Source organism: Tachysurus fulvidraco, chromosome 17, assembly GCF_022655615.1.
Source record: "Tachysurus fulvidraco isolate hzauxx_2018 chromosome 17, HZAU_PFXX_2.0, whole genome shotgun sequence".
In the NCBI taxonomy this organism is placed as follows: Eukaryota; Metazoa; Chordata; class Actinopteri; order Siluriformes; family Bagridae; genus Tachysurus; species Tachysurus fulvidraco.
Window position 1 is genome coordinate 22,586,499 of NC_062534.1, and position 25,349 is coordinate 22,611,847.

At 42.5% G+C, this 25,349-nt stretch overlaps 1 protein-coding gene across 4 annotated transcripts in view; it reads left to right on the plus strand.

Moving 5' to 3' along the window:
- The first annotated feature begins 2,938 nt into the window (after nt 1-2,938).
- LOC113635755 (cat eye syndrome critical region protein 2) overlaps nt 2,939-25,349 on the plus strand; it is a 40,821-nt gene continuing 18,410 nt past the window's right edge. For 2 of the 4 annotated variants that reach the window (XR_007138268.1, XM_047802226.1), the window contains exons 1-3: nt 2,942-3,379; nt 22,516-22,610; nt 24,519-24,702. Coding sequence is in view for 3 of the 4 variants with exons in the window: in XM_047802226.1 (XP_047658182.1) it covers nt 3,257-3,379; nt 22,516-22,610; nt 24,519-24,702 (402 nt within the window). In the remaining variant the exon portion in view is untranslated. Of the gene's footprint in view, nt 3,380-22,515; nt 22,611-24,518; nt 24,703-25,349 lie in introns of all 4 variants that reach the window. The other 2 variants (XM_027135383.2, XM_047802227.1) reach the window with 2 other exon arrangements.

The following is a 25,349-nucleotide window of genomic DNA, read 5'->3' on the forward strand; positions in this document are numbered from 1 at the left end:
CGGAAACCTAGAATTCTGTCAACAGAGAATGAGGGGCGTTTGCTGTTCGTGACTACCCGTAAATACAGAGGCAAAGCATTCTGGGATTTGTAGTATTAGCGGAGCATGCGGCTAGCCAGCTGTAATGCACATTTGATATGATCTTGCAGGCCGAATATAATTGCACCGTGGGCCTGAGTTTGAATTTGGCCCGCGGGCCTGAGTTTCACACCCCTGAATTATAGACAGAATGAGTATAAAATATGAATATAGAATGAATAAAGTATATAAAATATGAATATAGAATATGGACGATCAGTTATGTACATAAAGTGTGGGAGTGCAAATAACAATATAGTGCAATATTATGCTTTATTGTGCAATATACAGCAGCAGTAGTGTGTAATATACAGATGATATAAATAATATATAAAAAGCGCAGTTGAGTTCTTAACAGATGTATATTACAATTGTGTACAGTATAAATTTATATAACCAATGAAAAATATATGTTTAAATAATAACTATATATATAACAAAAAAGAAAATAAGGACATAATCTCTGTTCATAAATTTGCATACTTTTAGTTCTTCATATGGTGTGTTGCCCCCTTTAGCATCAATGACGGCATGCAGTCTTTTGTAATTATTGTGCATGAGGTCCTTCATTCTCTCAGGTGGTGAAGCTTCTTGGCAAAATGCCTCCAGTTCCTGTAAATCATTTGGTTTTCTTGCACAAAATGCACCTTTGAGATCTCCGCAAAGTGGCTGAATGATATTAGCTCCAGAACCTTCACCTTTTTCTGCTCCAGCCATTGGAGGGTCAACCTTGCCATTGTGCTTTGGATCATTGTCATGTTGGAACATCTGAAAACGACCCATGGTTCAACTACCTTGTTACGCAGGTTCAATGGCAGTTCTTTTGTCTTCCCCATGGTGTAGTATCCAGTCTAGTCAGTGCATCACCTCATGAGCTGAGAAACTCACTGTCTCTTTTTTGTTCTTTGCACATGCTGTCTCATATTTCAGTCGATTGCTGTTTTGCACAATACTTTACAATACATCATGTAACTGCTGCTATAATGTGTTCATTCCAGTATTTCTGCACACGCAATATTGTTTGTACATACAGTATTTACAGTGATCGGTGCTGCTTTTGGGTATTGTCTTTTGTGTATTGTCTTTTGTCTTGCACTGTCTTGTCTGTCTTGTCTTGCACAGTTTACCCCAGGTCACACAGATGCACTTTATGTATCTAGGACTAACTTACTAAGTCCTTATAGCTCTGTCTGTCTTTGTTTTATCTAACACCCTGATCCTGGAGAAACGCTGTCTCATTCACTGCGACAGCTATATAGACTGTTGAAATGACAATAAAAGCTTCTTGACTTGACTTGACTATTTATGCACAGACACTATTTACAATTACAATGAGCTACAGGTGTGAAAACTTCCCTTAAATAGCCATTTAAACATCTGTGTGTCAACCTGTGTGTTTATAATGTGGCCAAACATTCAAGGACATGTAAACTTTTGATCAGGGTTGTTTAGGTAATTTCAGTTATTATAGGGTTTTAAAAGGAGTCAAACAACTATGTGATAATTAATGACCTCACTTAAAAAAAATAAATTTTATTATCAGTCATATTTTCCAAATAAATTGCAATGTTTAACAATTTCTTTTTATACAAAACTGTATATATAATACTGTTATATAATATAAAATATCTTGGATCAAGTCAAAAAAATCAAATTATGAATGTTTGTATAACTAGTATATAGATAGTTGTAATAGTATCTATTACTTTATGAAAAAAAAAAAAAACATACAAACCATGACATAGGAAATAGTCTCTTCCTATTGGCGGATAATTTTGTTCATTTCATGCAGTCATTTTTAGAATAAAGGAAGCAATATTATTCGCCAATGAAACTTACGTCTTCGCAATGGTCATACATTTGGTTACCTGTAGCCTTCTCGTATAATAAGAAATACTTGCTAAATCTATATATTTGCAATATATGTTCACTTGCTATTATTATATTTAATAATTATTATATTATACTTATTATTATTAATAAGCTTATAAAGTAAAACAGTATGTAACAGCTTATTATTATTATTATTATTCATTGGGAGGAAACCCCCGAATCACGGGGAGAACATGCAAACTCCACACACACAAGGTGGAGGTGGGAATAGTGTATACTAGTCGTGTTATAGTGTATAATAGTCATGTTATAGTGTATAATAGTGTATAATAGTCGTTTTATAGTGTATACTAGTGTATAATAGTCGTGTTATAGTGTATAATAGTATTTAATAGTCGTGTTATAGTGTATAATAGTCGTGTTATAGTGTATAATAGTGTGTAATAGTCGTTTTGGGTTAATTGAAGACGTCAGCACATTAATGCTCTTTCAAGTTATATTTATTTACCGACAGGTGGCGCTAATTCATAAGATTAAATGCTAATTCTAACGTTCTCATTGCATGTCGTGGGTAATTTTTCAGGTCTTTTTACTTACTTTAATTGGAGTAAAGACTGATTTTGCTCTTTGAATATATTATAATTATAATCTGTTCTGTTTTTATCTTTTTTGTTTTGTAAACGGTGCTCAGTGATTATTCTGACTGGTCGACGGCAAGGCATTTTGGTTAATATCATATATAAATAAACAAACAAACGAATAAATAAACAAAAAAGAAATGGGGATGACAATAAGACACGATAAACGACGAGTGTGCTGTTTATCTTGTTTACCGCATCACGTTGCTATTGTAACTCCACAACCCGACACGCGCGCACCTCGACTCCGAACGGCTCGTGCGTTTCCCTTTAAATCAGCTCGCGCCATCTGAGCGCGTAGGCGGGGTCGACCGAAAACAAAAAAAACGTCCATTCCACGTTATTTAAGAGATTCTTCTCGGCTGTGATCTTACGTTCCACCATCGCGTCCGTTCTTTTCACGTCGGAACGATTATTTAGTAGAAATAACACCCGTTCGATCCCGCGTACACTTTGTTTTGGTACCCGACCCCCCGTGTGTGTGTTCACGATGGTACGTTCCAGCCCCCCATCTGTTCGCCTTGTTGTGAAATCGTGATTGAAGCAGATCCGAGTGCTGAAGTCCACCGGGTCGCGATGGCAACCGAGCAAGTGTTACTGTTCAGCTAAACAAAGTTCTATGGCACGACGAAACGACGCGTTATTACGGCTTGGGACGCACGACACTTAATGTGAGAGATACCGCGGTGTATTTTCGGAGTAAAAAGATGTCCCAGAGATTCTGTAGAGTTTCTGTGCAGGAGATCCAGTCTTGGTGGGAAGTCCCTGCCGTCGCACACTTCTGCTCACTCTTCAGGACGGCGTTCAACTTACCTGACTTTGAAATCGAGGTAAAAATCAAAATCTTTCTAAACAAATCTAAACAACTTGCATAAATCTCATAGTTCTTTTTAAAACAGCCTGAAAGCGACCGAACTGTCGTAACTATTGTCTCGCGCGCACCTATACCCTATATAGCTGTATTTTGTCTCTAAACTCTTATATCCCGGGTCGTGTTTAGAATTCGTGCGTTTAAATGAGAAGTTAAGGTTCAGGGGGTACGTATGAGAGCAGAAAGTCCTTCCTTGGTGTCGTTTTTGTCACTTTATTTGTCGACCAAACCAAACCAAACTTAGCTTTAGCCTAACGAACATTCAAAGCAGTGACGTCACTGCGATTTGGTTAAAGCCCTTGTTGTTGTTGTTGTTGTTGTTGGTGCTTTAAAGTCTTATTGTTAAATGTTGTTTTCGACGAGAGTGGAAAGTGTTCACTGGGTTTGAACTTCATTTTTTTGGTGCTTGTTGTTTGTTTATTTGTTTATTTATCTGATCACATTCTTTTCAAACTAGATTTCAATCCTTGTTCTTTCTGGATGATGACAATCACTATAATAATAATAATTAAATAATATTAAGTCACATTTATAAAGCTTTTTAGGTGTAGAACTGATTGCCAGGACACTTACGTGTTGTTTAAATAAAGTTGTTTGCTTTTAAATCTTATTTATATTTTCAGTCTTTAGCTTGTTGCGTCACTTCCCTTTTTTTTATTTTTTTATTTATTTATTTTATTCTAACAGGTTTAAAGCCAAGTTCAGGATGAGTTTATTGTGAGTCATCAGCCAGGCTTCATTGTTCATTGAGTGTCTTAGAGAGGACCGGGTGATTTCGGTTTAAATCTGACTCGTTTATAGGGAACTTTGCAATTTAAGCAAGTGCTAGGAGTTTTGTTATTTAGAAGTTTGCACGTCTTGGATGCGTCGCTCGACCCCCTACTTTATTCTTTCCTTCCTTTCCCACAACAGAGGTGTGAAACACACTTGGCATCTCTTTGTTGTTAAAAAGAGAGCTTTGAATGAAGCTTTACACGTCACATGCCGATTCCTCAGGAACGCTCCTTCAAGGACAAAGCAGATTTTAGCCATCCTGCATTGTAGTTTGTAGTGTTTTGGTGATAAATTTTACAGCCAGAGCATCATCCTTTCTCTGTCGTGCACGTTCGGGTCGGATGAAGATGTCGGGACTCGTCCTTGGCCAATGGATCTTTGTGTTGGATCAAATCAGATAAGAGATAAGCATACGTCTCCTTACAGCTAGTCTCTGGTTCGATCCCGGGTTGCTGTCTATGAGTTTTCTGAGTTCTCCCACTGGTTGTGTGGTTTCCTCCGGGTTTTCACCACCTTAGAGACTCTACATTTGCCTCTAGGTGTGAACAAGTGTGTGCGCAGTGTCCTACTATGGTGGGACGGTGTAATCGACATACATGTAACTGTCACGTTTATGTCTCTGGTTGCCATGACTTTTGTTATTCACCTTATTTTGTTAAAAACATGACTGCCCGAGTGTAATTACGACATCGTGCTTGACGTCCAGGCTCATAAATATGACGTTTCTGACAGACAGCAGAAGTGCTGACTAAAGGTGAATGGATTAAAAAAAAGTTGCCAGGTCAGCATGAAACAAGTATCTCATAGCACAATACATGGGTAAAGAAGCTGGGTTTAAAAACACATCGTTTCAGCAAACTTTGATCTCAGAGCCAAAATGGTTTCATTTGATAACATACATTATCATTATCAAACAAACCAGACCAATGAGAAGTTTAAGAAAGGTTGCCAAGGAAACATTGGGATTGTTTCGGGATCAGAAACTAGTTGTGGTTTTGAGATGGGAACTGAAAAAGATACTAAAGAGAGTTTCAGTGTGTTTTCTCCGAGTCAGAGCTTTAATTCATCATCGCAGGTTTATTTTGTTTCAAGCTAGTAGAATTCTTCCTGAACTGTGACTGAAGAACAACTCTGGGTCTTGAGGAACGGATCTCCGAAGGCCACCCAGACTCAAAAACATAGCATTTACACTTAATACTCTGCTTAATGCAAAGAACCTCAGAGTTAGGGAAGTGATCTCGAAATATATGGTGTTTTATAGGACGTGAATAAAGACTGAGAAGCAAAGATGTGAAACATTGCAGAGTTTTGGAGTTTATACAGAGATGTATAGTTGTAAAATGCGCAAGCGTTCCTGAACGTTGGCTCGCGTGTGCACTTTAACCGCACGTTGTACCGTTCAAATTCTGATTGTCCGTTAAATTTACAGTGAAGCAAATTCTAACTTGTAAAAAATGGTTAGGAACGCATAAAGTACTGCGCTGTCGATACATCATGCCCACAACTTGATCAAATTCTGACATTCGTTAGACTGAAGATAAAATTATATGTGGCTTCTTAATGTTGAGGTGTCAAATAAGTAACGGGTAAAAAAATAATAAGGCCATCCTTAAAAATATTCTTGTTTACCGTAACCCGACCGACCCTGTCAATTTAGGACCGGTTAAATTTTTTATTTTTTTTGTTTTAAGTCCGACCGACTTGCCGGTTGTAAATTTGCGTTAAGACCGACCAATTTTTTTTTTTCCTCTTCAAACAACTAATACAAAAGCAATAAAATAATATAAACAGGTTTGGGTGCCATAATACGTCAAAAAAATTCATTAAAACAGCTCGACACCGGTTTAACTTGGCACGAAGTTCTAGATAAACTGTGTCCAGCATCAAAATAAGGTTAGCGGTGATGCGCCCGAAGGCACGGGTTGAAGTCCCAGTCAGTGACGTTACAATATGCTAATTTGTTTAAAGTTATACCTACGTAATCACCATCATCAAAATGTAATTTTTTTTGACATTGAAACTTGGAAAAAAAAATATAGACCTACCTACCGACCCCTTTTAAAAAAAATTTTTTTTTTTTATACTGTTACTGCAAACCAAAATATTTTTAAGGATGGCCTAAGTTTTATTTATTTTTTTAGCAATAACTGTCTGGTTTTCTCAAACCACGTACACGATCACAATTTATTTTGAGAATAGAATCGTAGAATAAAAACAGACCAAGAATAGAATTACTGTGAAAATAGAATTTAACTTCATGTAAGAGCAGTCGTGTGAAATTTTGTACACGTTTTTCCCCCAATGTGAACAGATCGTGTGGGGAAAAAAAAAGCGAAATATCTCGATATATACGAAACCGCAAACAAGCTTTGTTTTCCTTTCTTTATTTAACTAAAAACCCTCCAGTTTGCAGCTAGTCGCTAATCTGCTTTAACGTTACTGTGTGAGACTCTCCGGTGGTCGTTAACACGCTTTCCTCGATCGGAAAACCGTCGTCGATAACGGTGTGATGTTCACGGAAAAACGTTTATTCTATGCATTTCGTCTCAGTAACGATTGTAAATCCTCGTCACGCACCAGCCGCTACCTAAATCCCGTCCAGCTGTCCTTCCGGTAACCTATCAGCTTAGTTCCTGTTGCGAGAAGTCTATTCTGAGCGCCTTGATTAAGATGTCAAGTGCAGGTCATTTATCGTCGTTAAGGGTCTTTTCATGTCACTGGACGTAACGCCGGTAATCCCACCATTGAATTAGGAGGTGCTGCCTGTTAATGAGGGCTGCGGCGTGCTTTATAGATAGTCCGGCTTATACATGACGAGTAAAAGGAAATCAGAAGTCTACGAGGAGGCGGCTTCGTTAAACCCTTTTTGATCTTGTGCCACGATTACAGGTTTTTCTGGAAAGGAAAGCCTGTTTAAGATACTAGTTGTACTGGTTTAAAGGAAGTGTAAACAAGCTTCATGGAAGTTTTTCAACGCACAACATAAGGCTTGGTTTATCGATGGCAAGGGCAGTGGTGTGAAATGAGAAATGTGGCGTGTTGCATAACCCTGTATTTTATTGCCTTTTGTAGTGTAGTGACAAAACGGCGAACTGAAACTGTACTCCAGGGCTTGTCCTAGTAATGCAGTGTAGAAAGTTTAGAGTTTTATTTATTTATTTATTTATTTATTTATTTATTTATTTATTTATTTATTTATTCCATAAAGAATTTGCTGGTATTCAAGTGAGCGTTCAAACCTGCGGAGTAAGAAGCGAGTTCGGAGTGAGTTGTGCCACGAAATGTTGGTTTAATTTCTACACCTGTGTATTATCTTTGATTTGAAACCTGGAACACACTTTCGAGCGTTTAGAAATAAAGGCATAACACACAAGTCACTGCATGGATGTGATGTGTTGTTGCTTTGCTTATTTTGCTGTGTATGTGTGTGTGTGTGTGTGTGTGTGTGTGTGTGTGTGTGTGTGTGTGTGTGTGTGTGTTCACTGCTGTGTTTGTTTTCGAACAGTCGGCTCTGATGCTCAGTCGTGTTCTAGCTTTAGTTCTGATTCTTGGAGCCGTGTGTGTGTGTGTGTGCGTCGTGTGTTAAACCATAGCTTTTGTGCGTGTTGTGTGTGTGTGTGTGTGTGTGTGTGTGTGTGTGTGTGTGTGGTTTTATTCTTGGAAAATGTCTGAAGTATTTGTTAGAAGGCAACAGAGCAGGACTTTGATTTCAGCACATACTGATAACCAGACTAACTGCTCTAACAGACACAAAGCAGGACCCAGATATGAGCCACGTGTTTGATCAGCATACACTGTCCTCACCCAGCCACCGTCCTCACCCAGCCACTGTCCTCACCCAGCCACAGTCCTCACCCAGCCACAGTCCTCACCCAGCCACTGTCCTCACCCAGCCACTGTCCTCACCCAGCCACTGTCCTCACCCAGCCACTGTCCTCACCCAGCCACTGTCCCCACACACCCACTGTCCCCACACACCCACCGTCCTCACACACCCACTGTCCTCACACACTGTCCCCACCTATTGTCCTCCCCTGTCTACTGTCCTTGCCTACCCAGCATCCTTGCCCACTGTCCTCACCCTGCAAGTGTTTATACCCCCTGTAAGTATCCACCCAATGTCCTCACCCCCTGTCCTCTGCCATTTCGCTTGAATACTGAACAGACGTAAAAAAACATTTCACTTCATGTCATACTCTGTATTTGTGTGTATGTGACCAAATAAAATTTGATTTGATTTTGAATCCTCCCCCTTACCCGCCGTCCTAACTCGCCCGGCGTCCTTACCCGCCGTCCTAACTCGCCCAGCGTCCGTACCCGCCGTCCTAACTCGCCCAGCGTCCGTACCCGCCGTCCTCACTCGCCCTGCATCCTTACCCGCCGTCCTAACTCGCCCTGCATCCTTACCCGCCGTCCTTACCCACCGTCTTCACTCGCCCGGCGTCCACTGAGCATCTTTATACACTGTCCTTACCCTGTGTCCTTGTCCACTCAACATCAAACGGGGAAATTACCATTTGTATGTAAATTAAATGGTTTCAGGGTCACATGGCACCGTAGAGCATTTATATTTGGGGCCAAACATTGTTTCAGGAATAAAATGTTTTGAGACATGCTGCTATAGTAAGGTAGTCAAATATGGGATATTTATTGCACTGTATCCTGGTTATTTGTTTAGTGTTTATTCCATTTACACCACAGCAATTTGCCAAGAGTAGTCATAATAAGTTCAAGTGAAAATGTGTAACTCTTTATCCATGTATTGTAATGTAAAATTGTAGAAAATCAGTCCCTATTGTCACTTACGTTACAGCAGCTATAAAAATCGTGTCACACAGAAACCAGAAAGCCGTCCATCCCGAAAACATAACTGGTACAAAACACCGACACTGGAGACTCCTTCCCGTGACGGCAACCAGATCGGAGAATTCAGCAGTGCTCTGGAATAAACAAATCCTAGATTGTAAGATAATGTCATCTAGGACGGTGTGATGAGTTAACGACCAATTCGCAGCTAGTTGCAAATTGGGTTTCAATGTGTGTTACATGGCTTCGGTGGTTAACAATATTCTTTCAGAAAAGCTCGTAAATTATGTTCTATATTTGAATAATTGCTCGACCAGCGATGATTAGGCTCCGAAATCCCGACCGAAAGGTCAAGAAAGGATATTCAGAAGGAATTTTCACCTTTCCTGGTACATTGTAAATGTCTTGTTCGTTGTTTGGGGGATGTGGCGGTTACGGTGCTTTAGACTACTCATCGGAAGCTTGTGAGATCAAGTCCCAGGCCCTTAACCCTCGATTGCTCAGTTGTATAAAACGTTTTATAAAAAAATTGTAAGTCGTGCTGGACTGGCGTCCTCAAGGACAGACGCGAATTTAGCGCTTTATCCTCGTCTAAATTTCGAGAAATACGAGGTAGCCACGTCGGGTGTTGTTGTTCTTTCACTGCTTCCCGTTCAGGGTAGAGTAGATCCACGTGTAAGAGGATTCTTTCTGTGTGTGTTGATAGAGGAAGCTTGCCTGAATTTTGATTAACTGATGCAACTGACCACTTCCTGATCGCAGTAACCTCCATAGACCAGACTTCAGGAAAAGTCTGAGGTTTTATCTCAAATTCTAGATTGCAGAATTACTACTTCTATGAGCGAGCTATAGTTTACGGAAGTCCAGGTATGTAAGAATAATCAGCATATTTCATTTTTCCCAGACGTTAAAATAACCTGGTCCGCTCTCTGTCTGTTTGTTTGTTTGTTTATTTATTTATTTAGTGCCAATTCAGCTGTTATTCGTTCAGCTTTTAGAAAGTCATTAATTGTTAGCCGGCTAATTTATAAACATAGCAGTGTGGTAAATCTCCTTAATGCAAGATCATCGACATTTACATTCAAGTGTTTTCTGGCGTCGAGCTTGAGATCGCTTCGTTTCAGGTCAGCTAACGTTCCTGTAACGTCATGTCCTGAAGCATTTCATTCCTCTTCTACAACAGATAGCTAACGCTCGCATAATCCGATCGGATCAGTAACGCACATCTGAACGGAAGAACGTCAACGTGACGTTTCGCCTCACACCGTGTCGTACCACACTGCGGTGTAAGAAAGTCTTGCTCAGCAAAACAGACGATCGATACTCGCACTGTCGGAGCATTCGAGCGCTGGAACTGGACTCGCTGTATTTTTTAAACACCGTAATCCCGTTTCCTGGATGCCGGTGCCGGCCAGCTCGTGCTCTCCAGCAGATCGGTTCCGGTGGCCCAACAATAAAGGAGTGTTCTCTACACCCCCCCCCCCCAATCTACATTCCTTGGCAGCCCAATAAAATGGCTCCTGTCACATTGTTCCCTGGTTACACTTCACCGTCACTCTCCGCATCCCTGAGACAGTAGCTCGGCAGGAAGAGGCCCTGATCGCCCAGGCTATCTCCTCGCTCTTTGTCTGAGCTGAGCACGCTTGATTTCCCAGCACTGTAGCTGTGAAACGAGCCCTAAAATCTCCCCCCAGGGCAGGGGCTCTCAGCTGTAAGGAGGGGAGACTTCAAAAACTGGGCGGAAAGGAAAAAAAAACTTCCCTGAAAAGACCTCGAATGCTCCAGAATACGGTAGCGTATCATACCGGACTGTACGGACTGTACACACCTCCTTGCCAAGAAGTTTACCCCGTTCCTTGGCACAATGGAGTCGATTTTGTCCCCTGACATTTTTGTTGTCTTAATCAGGGCCAGTGGTGTAAAGGGGCTAGCAGGGGTAAAACCCACCCTCCTGTCTTTCAGAGATGTAAAAAGACATCAATGTTTTTAGCCTTTGCTGGAACTCGAGCACAACAGCATCACCGGTGATGATGATGATGATGGGGGGGGGGGGGGGGTCACAGGATGGTGTGAAGATGTGAGTGAGTTCTTTCTAGCCAATGTGCCACGCCCACTCGGTCCATGTTGACCTCTTAAGTCCTCTAACCGTTTCCCAAGCCTTTATTCGTCCGTCATCGCAATCATCTACCACATAAATGACCTTCACACCGGCGCACGTCTGCGAACAAGATTAGGCGACTCGATTCCCTCAGCACACACTTCAGACTTTCGGTTGTCAAGCTGCAGCTCATTTCCGCCTGTCATTAATGACTTTTCTACCTGGATCTGCGGTTAATTGAGGTCGCGTAAAGAGCCCTAATTATCACTTCTCTGTAGCGATCACACCGGTTATCGTGAAAGCGCTCATTAAAGCCATTTGGTCATCCTGTGTCGAATCACAGGGGCACAGTGCACCACCTGTCAAGGAGCTCTGAGCCTCCTTACATCACATCACCATCACGCCACAGCGCAGCACTCGCAGAAATCCTAACAGCGAACAGGAACATGATCTCATTCCCTATAAAATCCCACAATGCACCACAACAAAAGCAGGGAGCAGCCATGCTCACTCTCACTACGATGCCTTACTGGAAATGACGTCAGGGTTGAAGCCGAAGTGTCTCCGATTAGGGAAAATAATGCTCGTGTCGTTACGTTTACATTTTACACGCCACACTTCAACTTCAACATCGACTTTTTAACAAATGATCCGCACACGCTAACCGTACTAGCTACAAACACGCTCCTGAGACACCAGCGATCTCTGCTACTTCCTTTCCAAGCTTTGTTTGTTTGGCTTTCTGTTGCTCTGTCACGCTAAGATAAAAAAACACAAACAGCCGTTTTTCGACCCGGTGTCGGTTTTCCGTACGGGTTTTATCATCCGCCATAAACGTTTATCCCGAGGCTTAAACCTTACCTTTATTTCGGTATCATGTTCTACATCATTCGCAATATTCAGTACAAGTAAGAATAAGAAAGCGAACCGGACCGTCGCACGTTTAACACCTTAAAAACATCCAGCTCTCGTTTTTGATCTTCTTTGCAAACCTGATGTCGGAAGACGTTTATAAGACGCTATCAGATACGTTGGTCTATGTCTTGTTTTGTTTTTGGACATGTTTTTTTTTTTTTGTTCTCCTGACTGTCTGGAGAGCACCCCTTATTGCCCCGTGCTCTTGTGAACAGTGTGTCAGGAGTGTTAGCGTGTGTGTGTGTGTGTGTGTGTGTGTGTGTACGTGTGGGTGGGTGTGTGGGTGTGCTTTCTGCATGTGCTGAATAGGCCCTCATTCACGATGCTTCTCACACACTGCTGCTGCTCCAGCTCTGTCCCTGTTGGCATCACCATGACTAAGTCACAGATGGTGGCTCTTTCATTCTTTGCCTTTTTCCCCCTGGAGGGTGGAGGTGCTCCTGCCTGGGTGCTGCAGTTCATCTGGGCCTTCTTTTCTTCCAGCCTCTCCATGGCCTGATTGTAATAAGAGATTTTGTCTGTAGTCTGGCAGAGCAGCAGTTTGTGTGTGTGTGTGTGTGTGTGTGTGTGAAGCAGGTGGATTGAGCTGAAAGTAAAGGGTCTGTGTCTCCAGTTTTTTTCTTACTCGAATTGCTTACATTATATTTTCATTCGCGTTCATGTTTAAGCTCAATGCCAATTTGAGACATAAACCAAAGAAACGGCTCTGCTTACGGTGTCAGTCTGGTCGAGCTGAAACAAACAAGATGTCACGCAAACGTCTTATCTTTCTCTGGAGGTACGCGATGATCCGAATTATTATCTGTCACTTCCGGAACGCTTTCGGCGAAATTTCACGGGAACGTCTGGCCGTCTTTTACATGGCAGCATAGTGAGGTCGTAGTTTTGTTTAATAGTAAACGTGCACAGAGACCAAGAAGAGAACGCTTACCTTTTCCTCTAAAATTTTCCAAACGACAGAAAAATGTTCTCGCTATTATCGAGTTCGAATCCGGACGACGCCGGAACCGTCCGAGGCCAGGGGTCCATCTGACCGTGCTATCAGGATGGGATCGACACGGGATGGTGTCGTACTTTCTCTCACCACGGTCAAAGCAACTCTAGCCAATCATCAGCATCTGACAACTTGTGTATGTGGAAGAAGGAGACGGTATCTTTTCATAGCTGCCTCGTGATGCCGTGACTTCTTCGTGACTGTTTGTTTGTTTGTATGAGAGACTTCTATAGAATTCCACAGAATCCAGACGATCACAAACGGAGGAGATGAACGATCACAAGGCATCGAACGAGAAAAGCAGACTAGCCAAGCTTCCTGTGCTCAGTCCCGAGTCGTTCTGTCGGATCGGTTTTCTCCGTTGCTCTTCGTTGGTCATTCACGTTGTTTTTTTATTTCTCAGACGTTCAGCAAAACAGAAACGAGCTAGTTCCGGTTCTCGTTTACGTTTCAGCAAAGGTTATTCCCTCGCCGCATCCGCTTGTCACTAATGTCACTAGGTGAGGAACAGGTAAAGGCAAAGCACTGATACCGGAGACTCCTTCTGTATATCTTACACAGACATCTGCTAACACAAAGCCGTGTCAAGGAAACACATTTTAATAGATTACAATAAAGAAACAAGGAAACACGTCCCTGTGTACGAGCTGTTATTATAGTTACCGTAACCGGAGCGCGTTATTATCACGTTACAGCGTACTGACTAGTGATGCGACCCACGGGTCAGGTTGGGGCAGGTAAAGAAATTGTCACTTTACTGCGGGGCGGGCTGGGACGGGCCAATAATTTCATAAAAGCGGGACCTGCGGGTTGGGGAAAAAACCGCGCATCAATAGTTCTGACCAACCAGATTTGAGAATTCAACCGCGCCGTGGTATAAATTTCTGCACATGTCCGGATGCCTCTTTCGCTTAGTCACAACACCTCATCAAATGAGCCACATGTAAAAACAGATCTTTTTCAGTGTAAAGAAAACAAACTCGCTTGATCTAGACTCGCGAATATATAATACCTTTACACTCTTACAGCCAGACTGAGTTGCATTGTAATTATTCACTCCCCTCCCCCAGGCGTGATTGACAGGTGAGGGAGGCAGTACATGCATCAGATGGCTTCACATGGGGAGTTGGTCATGGGTGTGTGTGTGTGTGTGTGTGTGTGTGTGTGTGTGTGTGTTGGGGGGGTGGGGCACACACTCCTTAGGGTTTGTTTCAGCCGCCTCTATTGTTACCTCTCCCTATGGCTCCCTGTCTCTGTCTCCAGCAAACACACAACATGCTCTCCAGACCAGGGAGTGAAACTGACCAGGGAGGGAAACTGGAGTTGGAGTCATGGTTTAGTTTACTGATATCGCTTTTGCGCTAATCTGCAGTTCGGGGGCTTTGGTAACTGTTATGCAGGAACGTGCTGGGATCGGGATCGACAAGAAGCCTTGCACGTCGTCATGGGCTGCACCTTGGGCTTCCCTTAGACAGCTGAATGTGATAAAGGGGGTGGTGTGTGTGTGTGTGTGTGTGTGTGTGTGTGTGTGTGTGTGTGTGTGTGTGTGGTATTGTGTAGTGGTGGGGGTAAGCAGCAAGTGTGTTACCCCACAGACCATTAAGTGTTTAGCTGTTGGGTGTTGGGAAGCCTGGGCTCAGTGCAGTACGTGACACAAACATAGACGTGGGGAGGGGTGTGTGTGTGTGTGTGTGTGAGTGAGTTGGGCCTGTTGTATTGATGTACTTGATGTCTATGTGCTTTGAGAAGCTGATTGAGTAAGACTGGAACAAAAGCTCAGCAAGAGACACTCATCTGCTCTCGGCAACAGTCGTTTAGAGAGACGCAGACTCACAGGGTGCGATTCCTCCGATGACATGTTAGGCCAAACAAATTCTTTTATTTAAGTCACAATTAACTCAATTTTTTACAACTGTTTACTTTTAAACAGCTCGTCCGAACACACTGTACACAATAGCACCGGAAAGACTTAGAGGAACACGTCCTAGCAAACTCTCCTTACTTTAAAGGAAAAGTATCCACGAATCTTATTATTCGTTTACTTTGTTTATGATAAACCTCCGTAGTCGATCATCCAGTCTGCTTCCCGGCGTCCGACGCCTCCGCCATAAAATTCACCAAGCACATCTGTAGCCCGAGACCTAATTACTTTTGTAAAAGATATGGGGAAAGGACACCCAGAAACATGGCTATGTCTACTTCATATGCTTAGAAAGGAAGTGGATGGCACTTCTTCCCGTGTTGACGATTAACTCCTCTTGAAGCTAATGATCCTCACCGAAAAGTTCTGAGCTGCGATTTCAACCTCAGGAAGTGTCGGACCACCCAGCCTTGACATTGACTCGGGTCCGACTCTCCTTTCTTTCTTCTAAAGACACACCCCCCCCCCCCCCCCCCCAAATTATATCCGAGCCTTTACACTGAATTCAGATGAACCTTTCCAAACCTCCGTCTAGAAGAACCAAAGAAATCGCTGCCTCGGTCAGACTACCTACTTAAATTACTGTAAATTTCAGTCTATACTAATAGCCATCTGCATATTATATTCTTAGTACATATATATTCATCTGTATATTATGTTCATAGCACATACACATATATTCATCTGTATATTATGTTCATAGCACATACACATATATTCATCTGTATATTATGTTCATAGCACACATATTCATCTGTATATTATGTTCATAGCACATACATATATATTCATCTGTATATTTTGTTCAATATATTCATCTGTATATTATGTTCATAGCACATACACATATATTCATCTGTATATTATGTTCATAGCACACATATTCATCTGTATATTATGTTCATAGCACATACATATATATTCATCTGTATATTATGTTCATAGCACATACATATATATTCATCTGTATATTATGTTCATAGCACATACATATATATTCATCTGTATATTTTGTTCAATATATTCATCTGTATATTATGTTCATAGCACATATATTCATCTATATATTATGTTCATAGCACATACATATATATTCATCTGTGTATTATATTCATAGTACATACATATCTGTAAATTACTGTTTATAGCTATAGCCATATTTTGTTACATCTTTCTGTAAATTTCAGTTATAATTATAGCCATCTGTATATTATGTTCATAGTACACACACATCTGTAAATCACTTCCATATTACCATTTTATTTAACTTATCTAAATCTTGTACAAACTGTATATCGCGCACTTACTGCAATTGCACTCTGGTTAGACCTAAACTGCATTTCCTTGCCTCGTACTTGTACATGTGTAAGGACAATAAAGTCAAATCTAGTCTAATCTAATCTTAAATGTTGGAAAGGGTTCCTCAACCTGGAGTTTAGGAGATCAAGATGGCATGAGTCTGCTTCAATTTTCACAATACTAAGGTCACAACTTATAATTCCCGTCGTATATGCTGAAGAAAACCCCCACTTGAAATCTCTACGTATTCGTCAGACTATCCGTTCCTTCACAACTCCAAATCAAACCCAAGTAGTGACCGTGCACTAGTCAGAATTTAGAACACTTCAGTTTACTTTCACTCGACTTATTCGGTTCCTACAACGGGCAGTATACGATGTGGTCATGTGACCTCCTCACGATCAGAGGCAAAGTGTGTTTTATACAGAGATCACATGGGCCATGCAACTGCATTGTAATTACTACAGTTACGACCACAAAGGTGGGTCAGGAAATGTTATCCCATCTGTGGATAACACGTCTGTTTGGAAATGAGCGCAATCGCAGTCATTTATTGTATTCTGTCCTGTGGTTGTATTTGTACCGTACTTGTTGCAAAATGTAACCCTAACATGCCGAGATCTGTTACGAAGCATAGATATTTCCTCCTCCTCTGCACACACAATCCGGCATGGCAAAAGACATGGCTGTGGAGGTTGTTTGTGGGGAAGGAGGGGGAAGTTTTGCCAAGGGAGACAAGTCTTTACATGGTGGAGATGTCCCCACCCATCCCCCGTATTCTTCTTAAGTAGCAACGGCTGTTGACTGCACCCCGCCATCTGTAGTAGGCCTCTGGTGTGCATCAAGAACTGATACCAGGAACGTTTTGCTTTCGGCTGGCCTCCGTGGCCTCAAGGACTGCTGACACAAGCCAAGCAAAAATGCCTGATCAACTGTTTTTCAAGGCAGGTTGAGCACTCTGGGGTCATTCGTGTTTAGGGGTCATTTGCCTGCAGCAGATGAAGCTGTCGGCTCGGAGTCGCTCGCCGTCACAGACCGTAAAACCGAGTCAGCTTCTGTGGTTTGTAACGTAATGTTTCGACTTCTTACCCGAACCTTGAAGCTTAAAGATGATAATTATAAGCTTAAGTCATTTAGGTGACATAATACTATAATTATTTTCGGTTGGATTGGATGCCTGTAATACCACAGTGAAGCTCAGAGAATTGGAATCACTTAGAAGAGATTAAACTGTCATTGTCCATAGTTCAAGCACATAGCCGATAAAAAAATCAGTTACGCTGAACGTTTGTGTACCGACACCTTACCACGTGTTAGCAGAACACCCCGTTCCAGATTTCCCATGTAAGCTCTATTCGTCTGGGAAGGCTTTCCAATAGGTTTTGGGATGTGGAGATTTCATTCAGATACAATAGCGTCAAGGATAGCAGGCATCGACGTGGTGTCGAGTTGATCTGCGGCACAGTATCGCAGTTCATCCCAAAGATCAGCGGGATCGAGTCAGACTCAGGGTTCGGGGCCGGGCACTCGACTTCTTCCACTTCAACTTTAACCTCCACACCATGTCTTCATGGAGCTTACTTTGTGCACAGGCCATTGTCATGCTGGAACAGGTTTGGGCCTCTTAGCTCCAGTGAAGGGAATTTGTAATGCTACAGCATGCAGACATTCTATATCGTCGTTTGGTTCCGACAGTTTGTGAAAGAATCAGATATGACTTTCAGCCATCTAGTAGAAACATAAACCCATCATAAAGACATCGAGGAAAATACACGATTCATACGGAGCTATACGAACTGTAGGTAGGCATGGATCCAATCTAATTCTGTATCGGTGTCGGAAGAAATGCTGGAAAAAAAAACAAACAAACCTCAGAAGCATTTCTGCTTCTTGGGGACATGTGCAGCTTGACTGCCAAACTCAGCTTAAATCATTTGTCTAACAACATTTTGGGTAAATAAACCATCATTAGGGAGCTTTTATGGCTTTCTTGGCATCGATGCTTACTTCGGTCTCTGAAGCAGCCGTGTTTCCTGGCAGCCTAAATGGCAGAACTCCAGGTCTGATCTGAAACCACCTGTGTCTTGGACAGGTGTTTGGTCTTAGTCCATGATGTGGATTGTTGTGCGGCACCGGAATAAAAAAATTGCCGGTTGGCCGGAAAGATAGGAGCGAAAAAGTTTTAGAAGAGTAAAATTAAAAGGGATTTTTAGCTGTTCAGAACAATCATGGGGACGGATCGCCATAATCGCTCGTAAGACCTTGTTTAGAGAATCAGCTGTGAAAGCTGTGACAGCTTTTAAACTCAGGGTTTACTTTTTGAAATCAAATAAAGTTAATAGATTTAAGTACAGTAGAATGAACATTTCGCTAAACAATTTGCGAATATTAATTATTTAGTGCTACTACTAATAATAATACTAATAATAACTCTGTTAAACGACACAATACAGGTTTTTATGGAAAACTACATCAAGGAGTTTCAAGCCTTTATCTAGGGGGCTTTTTACACCTGGTCACTTCACGCGTTTTCTGTGATCAGATAGCTATCCGATGGTAAAAAGACCAGGTCTAAACGCCCTCCAACGTTTTCGAGACGGATACAAATCCGATCGTTCAAACCCCTCCAGGAGGTGGTCTGGGACGCATTTCAGATGGACAGGTGTAAAAGAACATGGTTGTTCAAGCCACATACATCAGCGCTATACGGAAGTACATCACTCGCAGGTGACTCCGGAGTCATGCATCGCTGTTAAGTAAATACTGTTTTTTGTAGCATAAGCGTCATAAGTTTTTTTTTCGTCTTCTTTTTGAACGCGTTCTGAAAACCGCACACACCAAAGCGTGTTCCATTTCAATTACCCCAGAAACGAGGTAAAATATATTTGCATTTTGGGCGGGAACAGGAGGATCGTATCGATATCCGATTCGCCGAGATGCTTTTATGTGGCCTGATGTAAACGGAACAGTTTTAACAAATCAGATAGCTATCGGATCAGAGCAAACACATGAAGTGACCGGGTGTAAAAAGGCCCTAAGATACAGCATGTGGTCATGTACTCGTCAATTTCTCTACACCGTTAATTTAGATTTAGTAACAGTTGTGATCACCATTTAGGCAGTTCTTTTGTAGTCTGGCTTGACCTATACATCAAACTGCCCACTTCAGTGTCCTGTAGGCTTGCAAGTGGGAATGGGTAGGTTTAAATTTCCAGCTGTTGAGGGAGAGTTGGCTTGTGCGGAAGAAAGAGGCCATGCACACCACATTAATTCCCTCCTTTGCCATCTGAGCTGCTGAATGGCACTTCAAAGCCGGTGTGCGGTGGTGCTAATCCCCCACAGCCGGACTCAGGTTTGAAGTGTGATCAAAGTACAGCCTTCACTGATATATGCGTTCTCTTCAGCTCATTGGTTGTCAGGGGACCAAGAAGTGTGTGTGAGCATGACTGAGAATCTGAGGAACCTTTCGGAAAAAGGCAGAAGCAACGCACCACTCTTGACCGGGTCTCCAGACTTTTAACCGACGTGGCATGTTGTACACAAGAAATTCCGAAATAAAAACGTGAGCTCACAAGCCGAATTTCGGCCCGTCGGCTTTCTCGGGCTCCGTCGAAGAAGATACAGAGGGATTAATATTCATTCTAAGCAGTTCTAATGAGAGGCAGCCCCTGATCTGAGAAGAAGTGGATGTGAAGTGGGCACTTTGAAGGGAAGGCTCGAAGTAAAATGTCATGATGTGAATATAAATTCTGCAATGAAAAGGGTGTCTGATTACCGCAGGATCACGACCTTGTTTTTGTTGCTCCCAACCCACTCGACAGCCACGCTGGTCACCTTTCAAACTCAATCCCACACCAATCGACTCCTTCAAATAAGACTCTGACACATCCATTCTTTCTTGTGCTGAACACCTGAGCGAGCAGATCGATAGCTTTTAAATTGCTCATTAAGATCCTCCCAGGAAGTTCAGTTGGCTCAGCATTTGTAGACAGTTGGTGTTTTCTTTGTCAGGGCTTGAAAATAAGGAGTCTGTGGATTTTCTCTCTCTCTCTCTCTCTCTCTCTCTCTCTCCCTCACCCTAAGCACAAACATATGTCCCATCGTTGTTTCTAGCGCTCTCTCTCTCTCTCTCTCTCTCACTCCCCTTCTCTCTCTCGCTTTATGTGTGTTTTTTTTCCCCTGCTGATCCCATCCTTCGGGTTTTTCATGGCTCTGTGTAGCCAGGAGGTGTGTTAGGTGACCTCTGGCAACCCTGGCTCTTTCTGGAGAGAGGTGACAATCTGCAGCTCAAGTGAATCACACAACGAATTGAGGTCTGCCCTTGAGTTAATGTTGGAGTGTCACTGTGCTCAGGAAAGGGGGAGGATGTCTGGGGCCGAGGTCAAAAAAGTACGCTCTGTTGCCAGAGGAACCGAGTAGCAAACTTTGAGTCCTTGAGACAGCGTCCAAAGAACCCCGCGTAGTCGGTACGCTTCATTTTGCGAAGGCGAAAGCTAAATGAAATGGACATGGGGCCACAGGGGAAGGGTGGAGGGGTAGGGTGTGGATTTGCATATCTGCCCTCTCAGCTATCATTCAGCAATGCATTCTGGGAAGGGCGGTGCTCGGATGCAGGGGAAGGAGGTGGATTGGTAGCTGCGACTTTGGGTTCCTTCTGCTGCCAAGTGTTTTGGCTTCGTTTTCTTTCAGCACGTCCAAGTTTACTCTCCTGCTTATTGCCGCTTCATAAAGCCTGAATAGCGAGCGCACAGCGCCGGGCCGGAGAAGGGTCAAGGTTGAACTTAAACCTCAGCTGCAGGAACCTTGCTGAGAGCCTTGAGGCATTTCTTCTAAACACAGACTCGAGGCTGTCGAACCAAAACGGAAGATATCATGATTAATTTCCTATAACAACATGTCCTGGAGTGTTTTATTCCTCTTGTACCACATTCATTTGCAATAACTTTTTTCGATAATCGATTTTTCTCCGATCATATAATGGTTGTTCTCGCATATTTATTTTTATTTTTTTTTACTTTCTCCCCTTTCTCATGAAGTTGAACCAAAAATGCATATTGTCATGTTACCCAGAAAGTGCAGAGTCCTCTGTCCTGAAAACTTTTTCATGGCTCAAAACGTACCGAGTGTCGACACACTGTGGACCCGGTGACTCGTTCCAGACTTATCAATGTAAATAAACATCTCCTCACAGATAACCTCTGAATTAATTAATTATTAATTACCATAATTAAATCGTATATATTTAATCGGTTTGGTTTAGAATTACAGTGGTGAATGTCCATGCACTATGGACTGGATGGATGGATGGAAAGATGTATAAGGAGTTGAGGAGATAATATTAATATAAAAGAATGAAATAGCTGATACTGCTGTACAAGAAAGTGGTATAAAGCGAGTCACCGTTCTGTGTCGTCCATGTCCTCAGCCTTCAGACAATCCAGACTCACAGGATGCCTTTACGATACGGATGTGATATGCTTGTTGTTTGTTTATAGCCCTATTCGGACGGGATTAGTTTTACATGGGGACGTGGGGGTAAAGTAATTATTACCAGAGCTTCTCTGTGATTTTAGTCCCGTCCGAATGCGCCATCTCGGTAATCATTACGGACAATGTCAGTAAAGATTACGGCGACTTTTACCTTCTGTAAAAAGGTCCGGAAAAATGACCTCAGGTAATACTAATCCCGTCCGAATAGACCTGCTGTAAATATGTACGGTAAAATTCCGTCATTTCCTGTTTAAAAGTAGTTTTTGGCGCGTTTTGCAAGCATGGAGGTGCCATGTTGTCTGTCTGCGCACATGATAACAGGAAGCGACGTCATACGCACATGACGACAAGGAGGTTACTGTGGTGCGTAAAGCGAGTTACCCCTCCCACTTCTGCTAGTTTTACTGAGATGTCTTGTCCCGTGCAAACTGGCCAATTAATATTACAGACGTCCTGAGGTAATATTGCATTACTCCACGTCCCCACGTAAAACTAATCCCGTCCGAATAGTGCTTATGTCACTTTCTGTCATCTTACAGTCTGTACTTCTGTACTCGTAATCCATGAACTGGAATGTCTAAACGTGTCACAAATACCTTAAATCCTCAGTTACTGCTGTCGACACCCAGGAACTCTACCCTGGTCAGTGTTAATACTTTATAGAGGCGAATCACCGCATCTTAAAACGGGACAACTCTAGTCGTTAAACCCGATATGTTCTCATAACTCGGTAAAAGCGGCGCTTGTAAAACCCTGTAAAATTGCCTGACCTCTGCTCCCTGCTGCTCTGTGTGTCAGGAGCTGGAAGAAGCGCTGCTGAAACAGGACGGAGATTTCCTCTCGGAGCTCGTCTGCTGTCTCCTGCAGGGATGTTACCAGCGAAGCGACATCACGTAAGTTTTTTTTCCCCCCTTATTCATTTTAACAACTCTGTGTCTGCTGGTTTTTTGCATACTTCATCAGCACATTTGAAGAACGTGTCATACCTCGTGCAAAGTCGGTCGGGCTGACTCACCGAGTCGTCGTGACACGCTCAGACTGTCTGCCGGTTTGCCCGAGGCAGCTTTAGCCCCTGTTTCCCTAAATGGGTGTTTGCATTCGTGGTTAAGTCAGCGCTGTGATAAATGGCTTGATCCTTCAGGGGCATACATATCTCATCAGGTAGAGTAGCATCTATAGCTACGTACCAAAGGTAGAAATGCCCCAGCTGGCACATGTGGTTAACAGGACGGGAGGATTTATTGGACCAGACAGCTGCTGGGCCCTGGCCTTTTCATCCACACAGTCTTGCTGAGCGTTCCAGAGGAGGAGGAAGAGGGAGAAAAAGACAGAGGGAGTGATTGGATAGTGGGGGGCCTGCAGCTGTGTGTGAGTGCATTCTGCTTTCTCCAGATAAGCCCATTCTTTCCCTCCGTTCTGCTCCCTTTCTTGTCTGCGTTAAGGCAGGGTTCACCCCTGGCCTGGCCTCTTGTTTCTGTGCATCCTAGCAGGAACTCCAGCTCTCCTTGCTCTTGGATGAAGCCAAACAATGTGACCCAGAACTAATGCTTGTTTGCCCAGTCAAAACCAGTGTGATAATGGAGCCAAGTAGACAGTCGTCGTATCTTTTCTGGGCCTTTCAACCCTTTTAACCATATGCATACATCGCTGTTCATTTGTTCGGAAAGAAAAAAGATTCCTTTCAGATAGATTGAGAGAGAGTTGTTTAACGCTCGGTCTGGTTGCTGTACTAAATACATGCAAGCGTTAAAAGCTTCAACCCCTTCAAAACCCTCTACTTTAGAGTTTAGCAACAGAAAACATTAAAGCACCATACATCATACCATCCCTTCCACCCTGACAACGTGGCCAGCCGAAATCCTTCGGACTCACGATCAAGAAGGACGGCTCCGACCTTCTTTGGATTCGAGCTCATAATCATCAGAACATCAGGCAAACATAATTCCATTTGACCAGGGTGAAGTTGATAAAAATGGGACCGATGTATCATTAGGACAGAACAAAGCATCGTTTGGATGACCGGAGTCTCACTTGGTTCTCCTCACGACCATGTAGGTTTACTCCAAGCTCTTTGGTGTCCTCGCTCCTCCCGAGTACACGCTGAAGGGTGGATTACTCTAGGAGTTAAGAAGTCAAGTCAAGTCAAGAAGCTTTTATTGTCATTTCAACCATATATAGCTGTTACAGTACACAGTGAAATGAGACAGCGTTTCTCCAGGATCAGGGTGCTACATAAAACAAAGACAGGGCTAAGGACATGTAAGTAGTCTTAGCCACATAAAGTGCAGCTGTGCAACCCGGTGCAAACAGTGCAGGACAAGACAGTGCAGGACAAAAGGTTACAAGACAATACACAAAATACAAAAAAGACAGTACACAAAAGACAGCAAACAAAAAACAGCGCCGACCGACCGGCATCCAATACTGTATGTAAATACGGTCAGTTCAGACAATATTGCGTGCAGTAATACTCGAATGAACACAGTTTCTTCTAGGATTAATCACCCCTAGGTGTAAACATGCATGTGAATGTGTGTTTGTTTGGGGTGTTGTGGATTATATCGGTGTCCTATCTAGGGTATATTCCTAACTCATGTCTACAGCTTCCAGGATGGTCTCTGGATCCACCACAAACCCGACCAGGATAAAGCTCTTACCGAGGATGAATGAAGGAATGAAGAACTGTATATATAGCAATAAAGTGATGTTTGGCCATTTATAGATTTTCTTGCAAAATAGGAAACAAATGCAGCTAAATACTAAATGTAGCTTAATACTGTACATCTCATACCTCCTGTCAGGCCTCAGGCTTTCCGCAGATATTTGGAGGACATCATCAACTACCGCTGGGAGCTGGAGGAGGGAAAACCGAACCCTCTGAAAGAGAGACGTTTTGAAGAGCTCCCAGTCCGCACACAGGTGGAGATCCTGCACAGGCTGTGCGACTACCGTTTAGACGCCGCCGACGTCTTCGACCTCCTTAAGGTGAATTAAATTAAAAAAAATAAAAAATAAAAAATTAATAAAAAGACTTCACAGAGAGTTTCATGGAGATAAGAGTTCTGGATAAGATAACTGATAACTTTTTATTGGCACTTCACAACACTAAATTTATCACCTATTTATCGTTTTTCATTTCAGCTAAGAAGCGATTTTTGGTTTTCCACAAAGACCATTTAAGTTCATCAATATATATATTTTTTTTATCGAACCATGTGAAAACTATGACCTCATTTTAACCCTTGTATGTTGTTACCCAGCCAGTGTTCGTGGGTCTGTTTGACCCGCTGCATTTTTGGGTTTTTAATTCAACACGATCAAAAATTTTATGTTAAAATACTCAACAGATGTTTACTTCAGCCCAATTACAAGCAATATAAACAGCATTTATGGTTAATATTTACCCTTTATCTTTATTACATCACATTTTTTAATTGAAGTGCTACTCGTTTTTTTGTTGTTTTTTAATAAAATGTCATAATAAAAAGAAAATCAAATTTAATCAAAGGGGGACACGGTGGCTTAGTGGTTAGCACGTTCCCCTCACACCTCCAGGGTTGGGGGTTCGATTCCCGCCTCCGCCTTGTGTGTGTGGAGTTTGCATGTTCTCCCTGTGCCTCGGGGGTTTCCTC